Here is a 17,899-nt window from a genome sequence, read left to right as displayed (position 1 = left end):
TGCAAAGTTATAATAGTAAACGTGAGAAAGCTTGGTTAGAATATCAGGCTTCAGACCTACCAGAATGGATGGTTATTTATCATGACAGCTGCTCATGAGTTGCTGTTTTCTTTTTTTTAACATACTGTTTGTATGTATAGTATGCTATCCTCTTGGCAATATGTTCTTGGAATGGTAATTCTAAATGCATATTGACTGGTTGAATTGGGAATGTTATTTTAGGCTGAATGCGTATCTAGTCTGAGTCAGTCTCAGGTCAGAGATTGAATCCATCACCTCACAATCTCCATTTGATATCCCCAGTGGCACAAGTTGGGAATTGGTCTTGATACACATGTTTTAAATGTTGCAGAATTCATGTGGTGCTATTAGTACCCTCATATGTACAGTAAGTACATGGTCAGGAATTCTGAAAAGCATAAATCTAATTTTACGTTACTTAACAGTACCATTGGTGAAACAAATACGCTCTTTAAGGATCATTTGATTGTATTTATTTGTTTCAGATCTTTACAAAATATACCGCTTGTTACCAAAATACTCACAATTTTTCAAAACAACATAGCCATCTAAAAAGCAAAACTTTGATCAGTATTTTTACAAACTTCTTAAAAAACACATTACATTCCAGATGCACAGCTATTTCACATACAGTCACCACAGCTTATACACTGTACATCAACACTGCACATAAAATAATTTTAATATAGTTTAATACATACTAAAATTACATATTGTATATTTTAAAGTGAAGCTTTTAAATAAATGTTCACATTTCCTAAATAGAGTGTAAGTGTTAGTTCAAGAATTGTTCTTACAAAGAAAAAAACATAAAAATAAACATTCAGTAAGCTTTAGTGGTAGTTCTTGTGATAAGAAGATAAAATGATCATGAATGGTGGACTGTTTTATTAAAGGACAACATTTAAATGATAGAGAGATTGTATATCCATGCCAAGTATTGTATAAATCATTCAGTGGACTACAAGTAACTATGTACCGTGGTGCTATCACAACAAACACCTCTATTACAAAGGTAATGTGTAAAAAAAAAAAAAAAATTGTTACACCTCTAGGGATATCATCAGAAAATGTCAAAGGTATTTATGCATCACCTGCTTGAGTTTTTAAGAATCTCCATGAAGTTGGTTTAGACTGCTGTTGGCATCTGTAATACAAATGCATACTAACATATTTAATCCATCTATTAAATAACTCATGCATTAGGTTTTGTGGATGTGGTGCAAAAGTATGTATATTATTGAGAAGTCATTTTCATAACAATATATTGATAATTAGTAAATTGTGTTTGCAATAATACATAATTATGTCTCGAAGCATAAAAAAACTGACTAGGGCTGGGACCAAATCAAAACTTTGACAACCTGCTAAACAAAAATGTATTTAATAGCATTTTTTTCTTTAAGTATCTTATTTCTTCTACTCATAAAAACGCTATAAAATACAGTTTTGTTAAGTGCAATTAGCGGGTTGTCAAAGTTTTGATTTGGGCCCAGCCTAGATTACATATTTTTGATTAAGAGTCCCATGAAATCTAACACTATAGGCTAGATTGTTTGGGCAGTTTATTGAATGACTTTATATATTTTTTCACAAATGCTTTATAAATAAATAAGTTTTATATATATATATATATATATATATATATATATATATATATATATATATATATATATAATTAGAAGGGTGTGTATACCAGGGCTAAAAGAAAGTTTATATAAGATATACGTGTATATATATGTTATGGACCGTTGCCAAAATCGAGCCGTAATGCCCGGGCAGTTGGCGAAGTGCCCAGCTGCAGCAGGCAGGTGCCGAATTAGCTTCAAATTTTATGTCATTTCGTCAACTGCCCACAGCCACCGGGGTGATGGCGAAGAAAGACTTTAGTGCACCCTGTTGTATCAAATGAAAAGATAATAGAAAGTAACACAGCAGTGATCATCCTCTGGGTAACTACTGCAGTTCTCAACAAATCCTGATTTAATCATTAGACCGACTGAATCGTTTATATTTATTTATTTTTAGTTATTTATTTTAATGAAATGCTGAGACAAATGTATAATTGTCTGATATCTGATGTCAACTAATGTTAGACATGAAATAATGTGTAAAAAATATTTTCTACAGAACGAAAACTAAACTTTTTATAAGAAAATGTTTTCTTCCGAGTCAAATTGTCGGTTATATTTCTAAATAAGAAAAATACGAACTTTATGCTGTTGATTAATTATTAATTAATATTGCTATGATAAATTAGATTTGGCAGTGCATTCATCCTGAGTTTCAGGTAACTATATTTAACTGGGTGGCTTTTACACGTTTTAACTTAACTGTGATTGTCTGTTGCTGATATTGAATGATCTCTCTGTCTCTCAGACAGTAACCGTGGCCACAGGCCAGTTCAGATTCAAAACCACTCCCAGCATCCCTATGGCTTTACACTGGGATACTTCTGATAGTAGAGTTCACCAAAACAATATACAGTAATATATGTTTTTATCTTCATGTCTTTACACCAAAGCACAGTTTGCACACAACTATTAACAAACCACTTAGGCACATATTTTATTAACCTTTTGAGTTACTAGACTGATTCTCCTTTTCAAATAAAGACTGTGGTAAATCTATCTTAGTGCCATGTGTGTATAGACTGTTGAACCATTTTGTCACTTCTTAGACACAGATTTCATTATTGCTTTACAGAACATGGAAAACCTTTTGCATGCCTGTTATCACAGGGAAAGAAAACTGTGCATGCCTCATAAAAATAGCATATGCATACATATAAGTATAATTTAAAACAAGGCAGCAATGGGTTTTTGGCACTCCCCTAAAATCTTTCTCTCTAGGTATGAGATACTATAGTGTCAAACAGTTTTAAAACAAAAAAATATTGCTTTAGATAACTGTTATTCTGTTTTCACAAAGCTTTAACTGATACTTTTTTTAAAAGTCTGTTTTGAGTATAACACCAAATGGTTGCAATAATGGAAACTTTGTTACATATATTAAAACAGATTTTTTCTGTGTTAAGGTTTTGTCAGTAAACCCCATAGCTGATTCAGAGATAAAATTAGGACCACAAGAGAAAAAACGAATTGTTTACTTTGGTATTGAATTTAGTGCTCGGATAGAAGGGTTGGTGGCATTAGGGTGTAACATTTCCCATTTACAACAGTACTAAATGCTGAACCACAACCCATTACTACCTCATGTGTAACCTAGAGGGAAAAAAGATTCCTACAGGGCTATCAGTGAAATTGTAAGTTTACAATTTATCTACTTGACTCTCATAAGTTTGAGAGCATACTCTGATCCTGAAAAAAACAAGAAAAATCAATTCTTCACTTTTGTAACTAATGAGAAGATTGCCCACTAAGCAATCTCATTAGACCCGTTTTTAAATGTTAACTTTAAAGTGGAGTTCGGGGGATGGAGCTGGAGCTGCTCTCCTCCTATCTTCTCCTGCCTATCAAAGCTATCTGCCTAATTAAGCCATGTCACAATCTATGTTCCTTCTCTTGCGTTTTGCTTTTTCCTCCTCCTCCCTCATCCTCCTCTATATTTCAGTTGCCGCGTTGCCTCTGCGCCGGTCTCCTCTACGGGGGGATAGTGAATCTCACTTCCCCGGCCTCGAGTCAGCCGCAGCTACTCATGTCTTCGTTAAAAAGGGGGGTCCTCGCCACAGCGAGTCACAGGGGACCACTGGCCACACGGTGGTCTTCTACAATTCTTAAATACTAAAACCAAATACTAACAAAACTCTATCTTTCAGATACCCCTGCGGGCGCACTCCAGTGCCTGGCCTTGGAGGATTTGCCTCACCTCTCTGAGGACAGCTCCTGGAGACAGGGATTCTCTTCTCTTCCTTCTTTCTAGGTTATGAACCTTTCGTCCTCTGAGGGCATGACCCGGTCCACGAGGCAGTGCCTCCAGGATTCTCCGCAGAGTCAGAGGATTTCTATGTTTTCAGGGGGTCCCGGGGGCCCATGGGGTCGACCTCAGCAGTATGAGGTTTTTGCGGTATGAAGTCTGGACCCCGTCCTTTGCCCTGGCCTGCAGGCCACTAACAGTTCAAAACAAGCAATCCTGGCCCGCAGGCCATCATCTCAAGCACCCCTAGCCCGCAGGCCATCATCAATCCCTCGAGGCTAAGCCTCTAAATACTAACACATATTCTTCACGCAGCCCTAGCTCCTGCCTGTGAAATATAAAGTTATTAGCCAACATATAACAATAAAATGGTGTTCTAGAATTCACTGATTTGCTTGGGTATTATCACTCAAGTTTACCAAGAACATGAAAACTGTACAAGTTTCAATTTTGCCCTAGGAATGTGGGTATCATTATAAAAGCCATTATGAGGGTATAAACATGGTAGTGTATTCCACAAAATGCATTCAACAAGGGTGTAGGGGACAGTAAAAAGAAGTCACTAGTTCCATCTGTCATCTACAGTACAATCCCACCATCCCTGTAGAGGTGAAACTGTGTAGTGGTTAATATCTTTTAGATTAAACAATACCGTTTTGAGAATGTATACATATGATACTTTAGAGACATGATTTTGATCTTTTTTTTTGTTGTACCATATGGCACATGGCTATTTCAAAGATGCCTACTGACTGAAGAACTAACACAACCAGTTTAAATTAGTAGTGCAGCTATATTAGAATTCCCATGTGCAGGGGTATGAATACAATACTGTGTTTGTTTATTTCACTTCAGTGTTGTCTCTTTTCCAATACTTGTTACACACCTATTTAGTCAATGCAAAATGATACAACTGTAGTTGTCAAACAAATACATAAAGTCTGTGACCTGGTCAATGTAAAACAACAGACATTAAGAGTATGCCGTACGAGTTAATGAGCAAATCAAAAAAATAGAAAGTAATGTGATCGTACTTTCTTTGATCCTTATCATTTTATATTACCATTCAGCTCATCTTGCTTGTTTGCTTGTTAGTAGCTTATTAATTCCAGAATCTCATCAAGCAGATTCTTGAAGGATTCCAAGGTGTCAGCTTCAACAACATTACTGGGGAGTTGGTTCCAGACTCCCACAATTCTGTGTGTAAAAATAAAGTGCCTCCTATTTTTTGTTCTGAATGCCCCTTTATCTAATCTCCATTTGTGACCCCTGGTCCTTGTTTCTTTTTTCAGGTCAGAAAAGTCCCTTGGGTTAACATTGTCAATACCTTTTAGAATTTTGAATGCTTGAATCAGATCGCTGCATAGTCTTCTTTGTTCAAGACTGAATAGATTTAATTATTTTAGCCTGTCTGCATATGACATGCCTTTTAAACCCGGGATACTTCTGGTCACTCTTCTTTGCACTCTTTTGGTTCAAATTGTTCCTGTAGTAATGTTTAACAAATTAAATCAGGTTTTCATTAGCAGGTGTCTTAACCACAATGCGAAAGAGCCGGGCACATCTGCATTCGTGGTTATAGAGCTTTTAACCTCATCACATCAACTGGGGACAGAATCTGTAATGGCAGTGCATCACAAAACACTGCCCATTAAATTACTTTATAAAGATCTTAATGTGTTACCCTTAGCTCAAAATGAACAATGTTTGTTAACAGTTAATAAACTAAAAATAGAGGCCTTTAAAATAAAGTGTGACCGAAATAGCTGTTTAAATATATATTTTTTTGGTCCATAGTGTCTCTTGCAAGTTGTGGCAGGAGTAAGTCCAAACTAGATTATTAATCTCAAGTGACTTCCTAGTACAAGACGGGTAAAAAAAAAAAAATACCATGATTGCAAAATGCTGAAAACTAATATGCTCATGTAAATTAATACTTTCATTTGCTTCAATTCAAAAGTTACACAGGCTAGTAAGTTAATTGTTGCAAAAGTGGTGCAGAAATATTGTGTAGTGAAACGTTACTGTAGTGTACCATAGATACGGGATAAAGCTTTACTATCCCTGTAAGACCACTATTTTATAAAAAATACAGACCTGGGAGTATCTCCTGTATAGTATTCATAAAACATCGATTGCCCAGGGCCTGAAAGAAAGAGGGGGCTTGACGAGAGAAAGAAACCCCTGGACCTCTGTCTTGAAATGTATAGAACCACACATTGGAAAACTGCAACCACAGAATACAGACGACCAGAAATGTGTGACATTTCAGTTCAAGGATCAGTGAAGCTTTAAGTGTTCTGATTAGGTTTCAGTCAACAACCACAGGAATATTTTTTCAGACTTGGCATTACCTCCAATGGAGTGAAGGAGTTATTTGCAATAGTCAAGAATGTTGAAGGAAAGGTTTGTGAAAAGGGTAGAGAAAAACAAGGCCGTAATTAAACATTTAAGAAGGATTATTCCTTGTGTTTGTAGATCCTCAGCAGTGAAATGCATGCAACTGCTTAGTGCATGGAAAAGGTATTTCATTTAGCGGTGGTCCAAAAAACCAATGGTAGTGTGAGTATCTGATAGGTAAGTCTTTACATCAGATAGAACACACAGATGGACAAGCAAAAAGGTTTACAGCTATTAAAGGAAAACATGCTTTTGGGTAAATCAAGAAAGGATATTTGAATGACGCATTGTAAGGAAACAGTGTTTTCCTAAAATAGATGTCAATTTGTTTGTATTTTCGGATTTGTTATTCTCTGAAGTAAGTTTTCCTTTGATTTTGCAGCTAGGTTTCTTTCAGGATTGCTTGGACTGCAGGTCATGTTTAACCAGCAATTTCAAGTGCTTCTTTCTTTGCATGTTGGTCGTTAAAAGCTAACACATCAATCTGTAAGGCAGAATGACCCTTTACATTGTTCCAAATAAATAAATACATAAAAAAAAAATTCTGTAGCATATTCGAATGAAGTGGCATGTGAGATTTGCAGTCCCAAAATGCCACCTGGCCTCTTACAATAACACACTATGTTTAAGATCTTATAAACAGACCCATATATTTATAATGCTGAGGTGACTCTAAACAAGGCATTTGGAAATTAATTCTGATCCACACTGAAGGGCCAAGCACTAAATTAACAATAAAGAATAAACAGAGGGATTTAAAAACTGCACTGTTGGCATATTGCTTCCCCTTCTGGCTTTTCATCTTTCTTGAAATAATGTATGAGTATGCATCCAAAAGGTATTCTACAGTTTCTTAAATGGTCGTCCAAGGAATAGGAGCTCAAGCAACAGGTGGGGAAATGACAAATCCACTGACTGTTGACTAGTTGTCAGGCAGAGATGTCGTCAAACCCAAATAATATCTTGGGCGCAAAGCCGAGCAGTGAAGCGGCAGACAGAAGCGTTGATGTGAGGGAGTGTTGCCCTTGGAAGTGGAGTGCTGCTGGGAGACCCCAGTGAGATCCTCAGGAGAGTGCCCTGGTCAAGCTTGGGAAGATCAGGACAACAGCTGTAGCTACAGCCACCACCATCAGTGGGCTCCAGCCTCCCGTAGGCCCCTGTGAACACAGGAAAACAGCTGTCACCCACACACAGATACACACTGACTGCTGTTTATACAGGCTACTGGGCTCCATATGTGCCAGATTCTCTGATCAGTCCTCATCAAGGCCAACCTTTACGATTCTGTCAGGCATTACAAATAGCTAGGCAATTATATAATTACAAAAATGTGTTTAGTTCCAAATTATTTCATGTGAACACCTCTTTTTCAGTGTTTCCTAAGTGTTCCCAATTTAGTCCCTGTTATGTATCGAACTAATTGTTTATTAATAAAATAGTGGCTTTTGGACTGACAGATTGTGGGGTGCTGGCCAGGACGGACTTAAACATATATTTCAAATGAGAAGTCTGCAGAATGCTGGCATTCAGTGAGTGAGAGTTTACACTCGGCTGTGTCATTTTGCCTTGGCAGGGAATCCCCTTAATAAATTGCAAATGAGAAAAGATTCTGGTGCAAAAAAAGGCAGATACTGTGTTACTTCAAATTTCTACAATTTAATTTAGACACATGCCATGCTCTGTCTCAGTTGTAAATTATTGATTGGCTCTCTACGTGTTCACGTCTCAGCAGTTTTGATCCAGCAACTGTGGCATTCCTAGTGTAACTGCCAAATGACATTCATGATGTGGTTTCTTATTTGTTGTGTATTCCCCACACTTAAAAACAACTTACCTATAGTTAAAAAAAAAAAACAAGGGTGAAAACATAGCCTTCACTTTTTTCTATATGGTATGTTGCTATTGTGGTATGAAAATGTTGGTAGTGTCATGAATGGAATAAAAAAAAAACTTATCACAAATATATACTACAAATGAAAAATGCTATTGATTCCTGTCTGTTTTTGTAGTCACACTGTAGCCACTATTGACAAGCTACATACAAATAATATATGCTCTTGAATTTTAGGATCCATAAAAAGCTCAGTGGTGCCTTGACTACATCATCATTTATATAATTTGTTTTCCAGTTACCATTGTCCCAACTTGTATTGTGTATTTATAAATGTAAAATGTAACTTTTTAGTTTTATTTGTGTTTAAGGGGCTTCCTAAACTGAACACTAGAAATAACAATCATCAAGCAGCAATAACTTTTTAGTTGGACCATTTGCACTTCTGGAAGAGAAATAAATAGCATACCGGTACCTTGTCACCTCTAGAATGAAGACTCCGCCCACCAGCACCAAAGTAGGGCCACTATAACAATCATTCCTATTAGTGGGATGGACAGAACAGGTGGCTCAGGGGTAGGAGAGTTCTGAGGAAAAACAAGGGCAGTGCCATGTGAGGATGAAAGGGAGGGTGGAATAAAAAAGAGGTAAACCAGAAAACAGAGAGAAAAAAGAAAGAAGGAAAGGAAGAAAGAATGATCAAATGGATAGCACAGAAAGAAAGAGACAGATTTTGCATGAATTAGATATAAAATAATAAAAACAATAAATGAGGGTACAGGCACAAGAAAGACATGGTAAAGACAATGACAGGGAAATAGAAAGAAAGAAAGAAAGAAACAGAATGTGATTATAATCCAAACCAGACAGGGTTCCTCACAGTGAGATAAACCCCTCATTACAGTTCACATGTGCGGAAGCAAACTGCTGTGACACTGTTTGACAGCACAAGCAAGTTTTGATTCAGTGAAGGGGTTAATCACAGGGGTAACAACAGCTATGGAAGACACATGAATGGCATGAGACACAAAGGTCTGACATTTAACATGTACTGTACCGTTCTTAGGTACAGGCCTATTTGAAATGCGCATCCACTGCCATCGCTTACCTTGCATGTCTTAGATTCCCAAGAAACCACAAAGTTAAATTAGTTTTATTGCTTTGAATTTAATCGTGGTTCATCACTCTAATTTTCTCGTTATTGTTGCAACTCTAAAGTGTTCTGTGGTATTTATTTTACTCTTGTCATTGACAATATTATTATTTGTATTATTAATATTATTATATGCATGTGTTAATGATCTAAAAATACTAAACATTTCAACCAGGGCACCGCAGATGGATTGGAACAGGGAGAAAACTATGAAAAGCTACAGTAGTAATATATGGTGGTATTGTACAGTCAGCAGCATCTTTATAAAATGTAAATTGTTTGTAGTTATAGCAAATGAGAAATAAAATGGTATGAATGGGTATTCCCTAAGTGATTGTTATACATCATGATAGTAATATCATTTGACTAAGGATATTCAACAATGCAGCATAATCTGTACACTACCTCTTCACTTTATTTTTTCTATTTATATTCACATGTGTTTTTCTATTATATTTTATTTGTAATTTTTGTTTTGACTGCACTTCACCTTAGTTGAGCACGAGACTTTTTAGTTAAGCAGTGTGGCACTTTCCCCCTTGAAAGCTAGGTTTTATTAATATAATTTTGTTTCCTTTTTAATTCTGTTTTATAGCTTATTTATCCTGTTTTTATTTTATTTTCAGAAAGATACTGTTTTATTCCTTTTTGCCTGCATTTGTATTGCATTTAAAACCCGGCCTTTTTAGAAGCAGCATATTTGGTGAAGTGCCTTTATATTGTTACTGCTATGCAGTAACTCCTACCAGTTTCATCTGGCCAGTTTTAGCAACCGTTTTTATAGCCCTCCCTCCCCTTATTTTTAGCCTATACTCTCTGCGGCTAGACCAGACCCAAGATACTGTTTTTCCTTTGTTTTCTTTTTTGTTGTTTTGTTGCTTCCGGTGATCGCTGTGGCCTGCGTGGAAAGGATCTACCCAAAGAATTGGAAGTCTTGTGTTTGCAACAGGACTGGCAATTGAATACTGCAGCGGAACTGAATTAACTATTGGGCTGAAAGTTTTGCTTTCATTTTATGATTGAATGGTGTGCTGTTTGTTTGATTTTAACTTCATTTTATTGTGAACTAAATAAAACCTGTAAAATTGCACAACTGTTAAATGCTGTCTGCAAAGGGTGCAACCAAGGATTAGAACCTAAAATAAAATAAACTATTTAACAGGGTTTATAGTGCCCATAAATCACCAGGGGGCGTAGCCGCGACTACTGAGAGGGTGTGAGATATATATATATATATATATATATATATATATATATATATATATATATATATATATATATTGTTAAACCCCCATGAATGAATAGATCTATATTCTCAATCAACAGTCCAGTACACCAGACAAAACAGCTGAAAGATTATATCGATTGTTATACAACAACAACAACAAAAAAACCCAAAACATTACATTTATACAAACACTACGCAGCACAACATGAGGAAGGATAAGCCAAGTTTAAGCAGACACAAGCCATACAGTCATGGAATTCAGCAAGCTGCATGTCATGCAACAATTACATGTGGAACAAAGCTGTTTAAAAAATTCTTCTTTTTCACATTCTCATTAAAGACAAACCCTAAATATCTACAGACTAGCTCCAATATAGCTGCCAATGTAAAATTAACTACAGTTGGTATACCATTGTGGTCTTTTTTTTTTTTTTTTGGAAAACAAATAATTTGTTGAATTAACCAGTATAATTTTACCATGAATAACTATGATAGTAATGCTAAATATTTCTATAGAAACAATAGATAGGTACACAGATGTTCGTTGCAGACAAAACTTAAATATTGCACTTGTAATATTCTTTATATATCAGTGAGATGGAAGCTTTAGTGTATGGAAGAAATATATTGTAGCGATCTCGGTCACTAAAGCACAGCGTCGATACCGCTGTACAAAAGAGCCGGTTCCTTTGCAAGGAGCGTATATCGGGCTTATGTCTTCGTGTGTGATTACGACACCTACCAGCCCTACTGCTGCCTTCCCCCGTGCACGCTACAATATGAACATTGTATAATATATATATATATATATATATATATATATATATATATATATATATATATATATTTTTAAATTTAATGATATCCTAATGATATTTGTGCTTTTATTTAACTGTATTAAGTGACCACCTGTCTAACGCGACCAGCGACCACAATTCTCTTACCCAGCAACGGCCTCAGACCTGTATTAAGCACCCTTACACAGGACTATTGTTATGTCCTAAATTCAAAGGAATATGGTAACCATTTTAGCTGTCTTTTATCCGTAATCAATAAAACAGCACTCTCTTGTAAAGGAAGAGAGAAAACATGGAGAAACAAAAGGTCCTCCCTAGATGACATAATTAAAGTTATTAAACTTGTAAAGACAGTAAGTGCCAGAAAAACTGCTGAAGAATTCGGCACTAGAAAGACGCAGATACAGCATTTTGAAACAGAAAGAAGGCTTGAAGTTTTAGGTTTTTATTTTTATTCACGTGACCGCTTTTTGAGCCGATTCAATGGCTTAATTAAACTGTTAATTACTAAACAAAGTCACTTCTTTTACCTTGATGTCCTGATTGACTTGCTGATTCTGTTTCACCACCTTCATTATTCGAACAGAAGAGCAAGCAATGACATTAATCACTTCCCCCAGATGCTACTTTAACTTACATTTCGTTCTCGAACTTGCCTGGGAACTAGGTAGCTTCCAATGTATACGTTTCGTGTTGTGTTGTTCTTTCCCACTAATTTAATAGAATGTTCTAATACTTAGGATGTAGCGGCTTAGACTTAAAGGCAAACCGTTTAAAGGAAAATAAACACCGAAAAAATTCAAGCCTTAATTATAAGAGTATGAAATCAGTGTGGGTGGTAATTGAAAAATATCTTATGCTCATGCTGGCGTTGTTTTCAGGATGCAATGAATCAACACATACCTGAAAGTCAGACACAGGCATTGAAATTTGCAAAGGATTTAAAACATTTTGTGTGACCTGAGACAGGCAAGCATTCATTACTTTAACAAAATAATGTGTTTTGTAAATGCATTATCTAAATGAATGTTATTAAATTACATACTTCCTTTTGTTCACATTACATCGTCTGGCTCTTACAGTGTATGTAAGACATACATAATTACAGGAAAGCAGGTCAGAGACAAATAGAAAATTCATAAGTTATGAGCCCTTTTTTAAGAGACCACCTGTGTTAAGAGGCCACTATTAGACTGTCCCTTGAGTGGTCTCTTAATACAGGTTTGACTGTACTTTTGTTTTCTATTGGGCCAAGCCAGGTACGATACCTCTAGTCACACCCTCACCTTAGCATTCTTCCCTGTGAGTTGCTGCATCTCCTCCCGGCACTTCTGAAGCTCCCTCTCCAGCTCAGCCCTTTCCTTCTGGCTGGTGCTGTAACGGCCCTGCAGCTCCCTCAGTTCAGCCATCAGCCCTGCACACTGCACCAGAACATGCATATAGGATTAAAACTACATGTCTCACAATTAATCAGTCTATAACTATGCTGGGGGCCTCAGAACACTCTATAGGTACACATGGGCAAAAATATGGCAGTCAGGATTTGGCTTCACTCTAGACGTCAGTAATATCAGTAAAAAAAAAAAAAAGTGAAGTTAACAGTACTGTTATGTTAAAAATATTACCATTTTATATACTGATACTGTATAAACTGAACTTCTTTTCCGCTCTCTGGAACTTTTCCACGACAGCAACTGGACCACTAATGACTGGGATTTTTTTTTTTTATTTATTTATTTATTTTTATTTAGTCGTTGCCAATTATTTTTCTTATTTTCTCCCAATTGGAATGGCCATTTATTTTATTATGCTCAGCTCACCGCTACCACCCCTGCGCTGACTCGGGAGGGCGAAGACGAACACACACTGTCCTCCGAAGCGTGTGCCGTCAGCCGACCACTTTTTTTCACACTGCGGACTCACCATGCAGCCCCCCAAGAGCTACAGTGTCGGAGGACAACGCAGCTCTCGGGCAGCTTATAGGCAAGCCCGCAGGCGCCCAGCCAGACTACAGGGGTCGCTGTTGCACGGTGAGCCGAGGACACCCTGGCCGACCTAACCCTCCCTCCCCCGGGCGACGCTCGGCCAATTGAGCGCCGCCCCCTGGGAGCTCCTGTCTTCAGTCGGCAAAGGAACAGCCTGGACTCGAACTCGCGACACATCCTGCACTCTACGCAAGTGCTTTTACTGGATGCGCCACTCGGGAGCCCCTTTACTGGGATTTCTTAAATCTGTTTTCCTGTTGTTGCTCTGTACTACTGTAGAAATATATACATCAATACGTACTGTAGAAGCATATACCTCATGCTGCACACAAAGAGCTTTCTCTTCAGCTTGCTTCAGTTGTTGTCGAAGAGAGGCTACTTCTGAAAAGCCTGATGAGAAACTTCCCCCATTTAAGCCACCTGTTGGTGTCATTGGTTTTCCATCAAACGATATATTCTTCTGAACAGATGCATCTACTAGCCTACAGTTTGAGGTCGACTCTGCTAAAGTCATGTAACTCCCGGCCCTGCCGACCTCATACCCCTCTTCTTCTGTTCCACCACTTAAATTTTTCTTTCCAGTGGAAGACTTTTCACCTTCACTGCTCAGAGTGCCTTCTTTTAGTGCTAGATACAGGTCATTAGTGCTGTGGGGGAACAAAAGTTATAGGATTTGAGTCATTTTGGAAAAGTGGCGCAAAGGATTTTGAGACGCAGTTGAGCCCTATTCACATGCTATATAAGAAGATTCAACATGGATCAGTATGTAATAATAACATATGTAATAATTTGGGTCCTGCGTTTTATACAACCTGTTTTTTTCAATTGTAATTCAACTGCTATCCCCTAGATGTCCCTGCAGCCACTCCCGTTATAGTAATCGAATTCACAATTAAGAAATCAACACATTACGCTTTGACTAATTAGAAAAATAAAAGCTAATAATGATGAATATAAATGGTAATTGAATAAATTGATGCGTTAAAAAAGAAATCGAGAGACCTAAACATGGAGTCAAAGACATCGCAATCAAAAAGCATTTCATTGAGCGAACGCACGCAACAATATCCACCTGGTGTTCTGTACACCGATGGGTAGAATTTATTTTGCATAACTTGCAATTTATCTTTGGACCACACTCGAAAGTCAAAAATAGACCGACATTTATCATCAGAAAAACACAGAAAACAGAAAGGCTGAGATTGACAGCTATGAGACGGCGTCCTCCAGTAAAAAATTAAAACGCAGACGAGATGTTATTTTCGATTTGACAGAGACATTTGTTTGTGCTAATATTCCCCTGGAAAAAAAAAATGATAATCCCAAACTATGTGAATTTCTGAACAAACATGTAATAAATGTGGGAGCAATTCCTACAGCAGTTCAACTGATAAGGGAATATCTACCCAAATTGCTGAGTTGCACGAGATGAAAATTGTACAACTGGTAAAGATGACGAGTCTACAAATGCAAAAGATCAGTATGTTTTGCACATTTTGTTTGTTCTCCAAGGACTATCGTACACCTTCGAACTGAAAGTAATATTAGCCGATACAGTTAATCTGCACTCTGTGAATTACTCATCGATGGCACAGGGCGTTAATTTTAATAATGTGACTGGATTTGTCTCCAATAATGCCAGATCAAGGCATACAATGACATTGTTTAAGGTTTACTGCCAAATTCAGTACATTTGACTTGTAATGCCCACACAATAGCCCTTGCCAGCAATATCTGGGAAAATAATTTTCCGAAAGCAGACAAGCTGGTTGCAACCGTTAAAACAAATTGTTTAAACATTGCCAAAGCAGAAAAATATGTTTTAAACACCACCTGACAGAAGCAATCCAACAAGAAGGCTGTACTTTGCCCATAAAGTTGCCACCTGAGCCATGCAGAACACGATGGGGCACTTGGTATTCTGCTGGTGAATATCATTCCAAATACATCCCTTTAAACGCAGGCTTTGTGGAAAAGGAAATGCACATTTCACCAAACACTGTAGTGTTAAAGGACCTCCAGAAATTGCTTAAAGATGTGCACAGTTTAAAATCTCAACTCTCCCTAATTGCAACACATGTCAAGGGGCTGGTGGATCTGATTCAGTGGTTTGAAAGCCGTGAAGTGAGAGTCCATCAAACATATAATAAAGTTGCAGAATTAATAAATACATACCGAGCAATGGCACAAGAGGTACACAGCACAGACGCCACAATAAACAAAAAAACTGTGTGTAAAAACCTTCCATGACGTTTCTGAAAAACTGACTACAAACCGGATCAATGCAAAAATAAAACACGTTTTTTTCAACCAGCTCATAACTTTCTGATGGCAGTAAGGATATTCGACCCACAACAAGTGTGTAGTTTGGATCTGGAAGTCCTCCCATTATATTCTATTCCAGGATTTGATGCTGACTGTAAATCAGAAATGGATAAATACTTACCTTATGCAAAAGAAAACAGCAGTAGAATGACTTTGAATGCATTTTGGATTAAAGCTGAAGAATTATTTCCCAGTTTAACACGAAAGGATATAATATATATGTCAGTTGTTACCAATTCTGTAGATGCTGAAAGAAGTGTTTCTTCTTATGGTCAAGTTTTTACAGAACAACGTCAATCAATGAAAGAAGGCAGGGTTAACCAACTGATGGTGCTTAAGTTTAATAGCAACATTTAATGCATGGGATATTTTCTTTCATGAAACTGTAAGAGACACTTAATGTGCTGCTTGTGAACAACCTTGCATTATTATTATTATTATTATTATTATTATTATTATTATTATTATTATTATTATTATTATGTTATATTTGTAATATATATGTTATAGCATTGATGTTATGAGTTCAGTATTTTATATAAATTGTTCTGTTTAATTGAGCAGACTATATGACCATCTTGCGGTGGGCGGAATGAAGTGTAGCCTAAGAAAGCAGGTTGCGTAAAACGTAGGGCCCTAGTAATAATATGCAATAATACCACTTCCACAATGATAGCCTGACATATAAAAGTCCTTCTCTCATAAAATATGTTATCTTTTGCTGAAGTATGCAGTATCAACTATACATCTTTGTAGGTGAACATGTGACTACTCAGCTCCTACCTCTCCCTGTTTTGTGACAGGTGCTGCAGTTTCCTCAGAAGCTGTTTGTTGTCCTCCTTCAAAGACTGAGACTCTTCCTTCAGGCTCCAACACTCATCCCGCAGCATCCGCACTTCACCTGAAGAGATTCCACACGACAAATCAGCGAGCAACGGCTTTATGATGTGCATTGCATACAACAGGCATCAATAAGTGTTAGCAATTTCCAAAGAGATAAATATTTAAACATGCAAACTGGATGCCAGTGTTAACATATCCTTCAGAAAGCGTAATAAGTAAATCAATAATATGCCTAATTACATGAACTCAGGAGGCCTTATTTTGTCTTCATCTGTTTATTACTAGCTCTAAAACTGACTATTTATGCATTTATTAATTTATTTAAAAAATGGTGCATATTTGCACTGAAGCAAAAAGCAAGTGTAAACCTGCATGGCCCTCTCTCACAGCTTCAAAGCATTCAGAAAATCTGGCTAACACTGACTAACTTGGAAAAAATTACTGTAGTAAAACTAAAGCGAACCACTACAATGTTTTATTACTGTCATAAGTCATTTTCGCATTTCTTTCAGTAAACATAGTTCCAGACCACAATATTTCTTTATTAGGTTGGACAGTTAATGCTAAGCATACAAAAATAGGGAATTAAAATATAGGTAGTATATCCAATAGCACTAAGATAGTACTATCTATAATGATATAAATGGTACTACTGTAGTAGTTGAAAATTATGTTGAGAAATTCTACCTGTGTAAAACTGTGGCTTCTGCAATAACATTATACTAAATCAAAAACAGTACAGACAGGCATACATCAAGCAGCATATTGTCATCCTTTTCCACAGATTAGACTCTGAGACAATAAGTAAGCACTGAAAATGATGTTAGTGCACAAATGTATTTCAAAACTACTGTACAGATCCAACATATTCTAGACTAGAGTCCGGGCTACTGAGGTAAACAACAGGGTTTTAGATCATTGCGTCACACTCAGTTCTCCAGCTTTTATTTGGTTTTAGTTGGTTTTCATCATGCCAGATGAATGAATTTCAAAGAAAAACAGAGGTATGGAAACAGGCCAGTTTCTTTTTTTTTCTATAAATTGTTAATTTACCAGAATCCAAATATATGTTTGTACTCAGTGGCTTAGCTATAAAAGAACAAAAGACAGGGATCCATTACTATACTCATTTTTACATATGCTTTTGCAGACTTTTAAGATTAGCCATTTGGTACCGAAAACACAGTTCTATAGAATTAAACCAAACCTATTGGTGAATGTTTAAAAGGACGTCAATGAGTGTGGCAGGGTGATTCCCCTGCACAATGGAAAATTTGGTGTAACTTGTATGGGGAAATGCGTTTATTTTGTGTGCTTTTTGGAGTTGTTGTGTGTGATTAAATTATTGTTTACAGACGAGCGCTCGATTGAGACTTGCTGCCTGCTAGCCTTGGTTGAGGGGAAAGGCAGCATGTGATTGGCTGTGCCAGTCCTCAATCA

The 17,899-nt window shown here is 36.9% G+C and overlaps 1 protein-coding gene across 3 annotated transcripts in view; it reads right to left on the bottom strand.

The window, feature by feature from the left end:
- Nucleotides 1-478: 478 nt before the first annotated feature.
- The window catches only part of LOC117419690 (coiled-coil domain-containing protein 136-like), a 41,349-nt gene continuing 23,928 nt past the window's right edge, over nt 479-17,899 (bottom strand). Inside the window, exons 5-9 of one of the 3 annotated variants that reach the window (XM_034032691.3) lie at nt 16,400-16,517; nt 13,608-13,938; nt 12,593-12,727; nt 8,604-8,715; nt 479-7,454 (exon numbers count right to left, since the gene is read on the bottom strand). In XM_034032691.3, coding sequence (XP_033888582.1) covers nt 8,614-8,715; nt 12,593-12,727; nt 13,608-13,938; nt 16,400-16,517 — 686 coding nt within the window. In that variant the 3' untranslated portion in view covers nt 479-7,454; nt 8,604-8,613. Of the gene's footprint in view, nt 7,455-8,603; nt 8,716-12,592; nt 12,728-13,592; nt 13,939-16,399; nt 16,518-17,899 lie in introns of all 3 variants that reach the window. The other 2 variants (XM_034032688.3, XM_034032690.3) reach the window with 2 other exon arrangements.

The sequence above is a fragment of the Acipenser ruthenus genome, chromosome 14, assembly GCF_902713425.1.
Source record: "Acipenser ruthenus chromosome 14, fAciRut3.2 maternal haplotype, whole genome shotgun sequence".
NCBI lineage: Eukaryota > Metazoa > Chordata > Actinopteri > Acipenseriformes > Acipenseridae > Acipenser > Acipenser ruthenus.
Note: the sequence above shows the minus strand (reverse complement) of the source record. Positions and strands in the feature narration are given on the sequence as shown.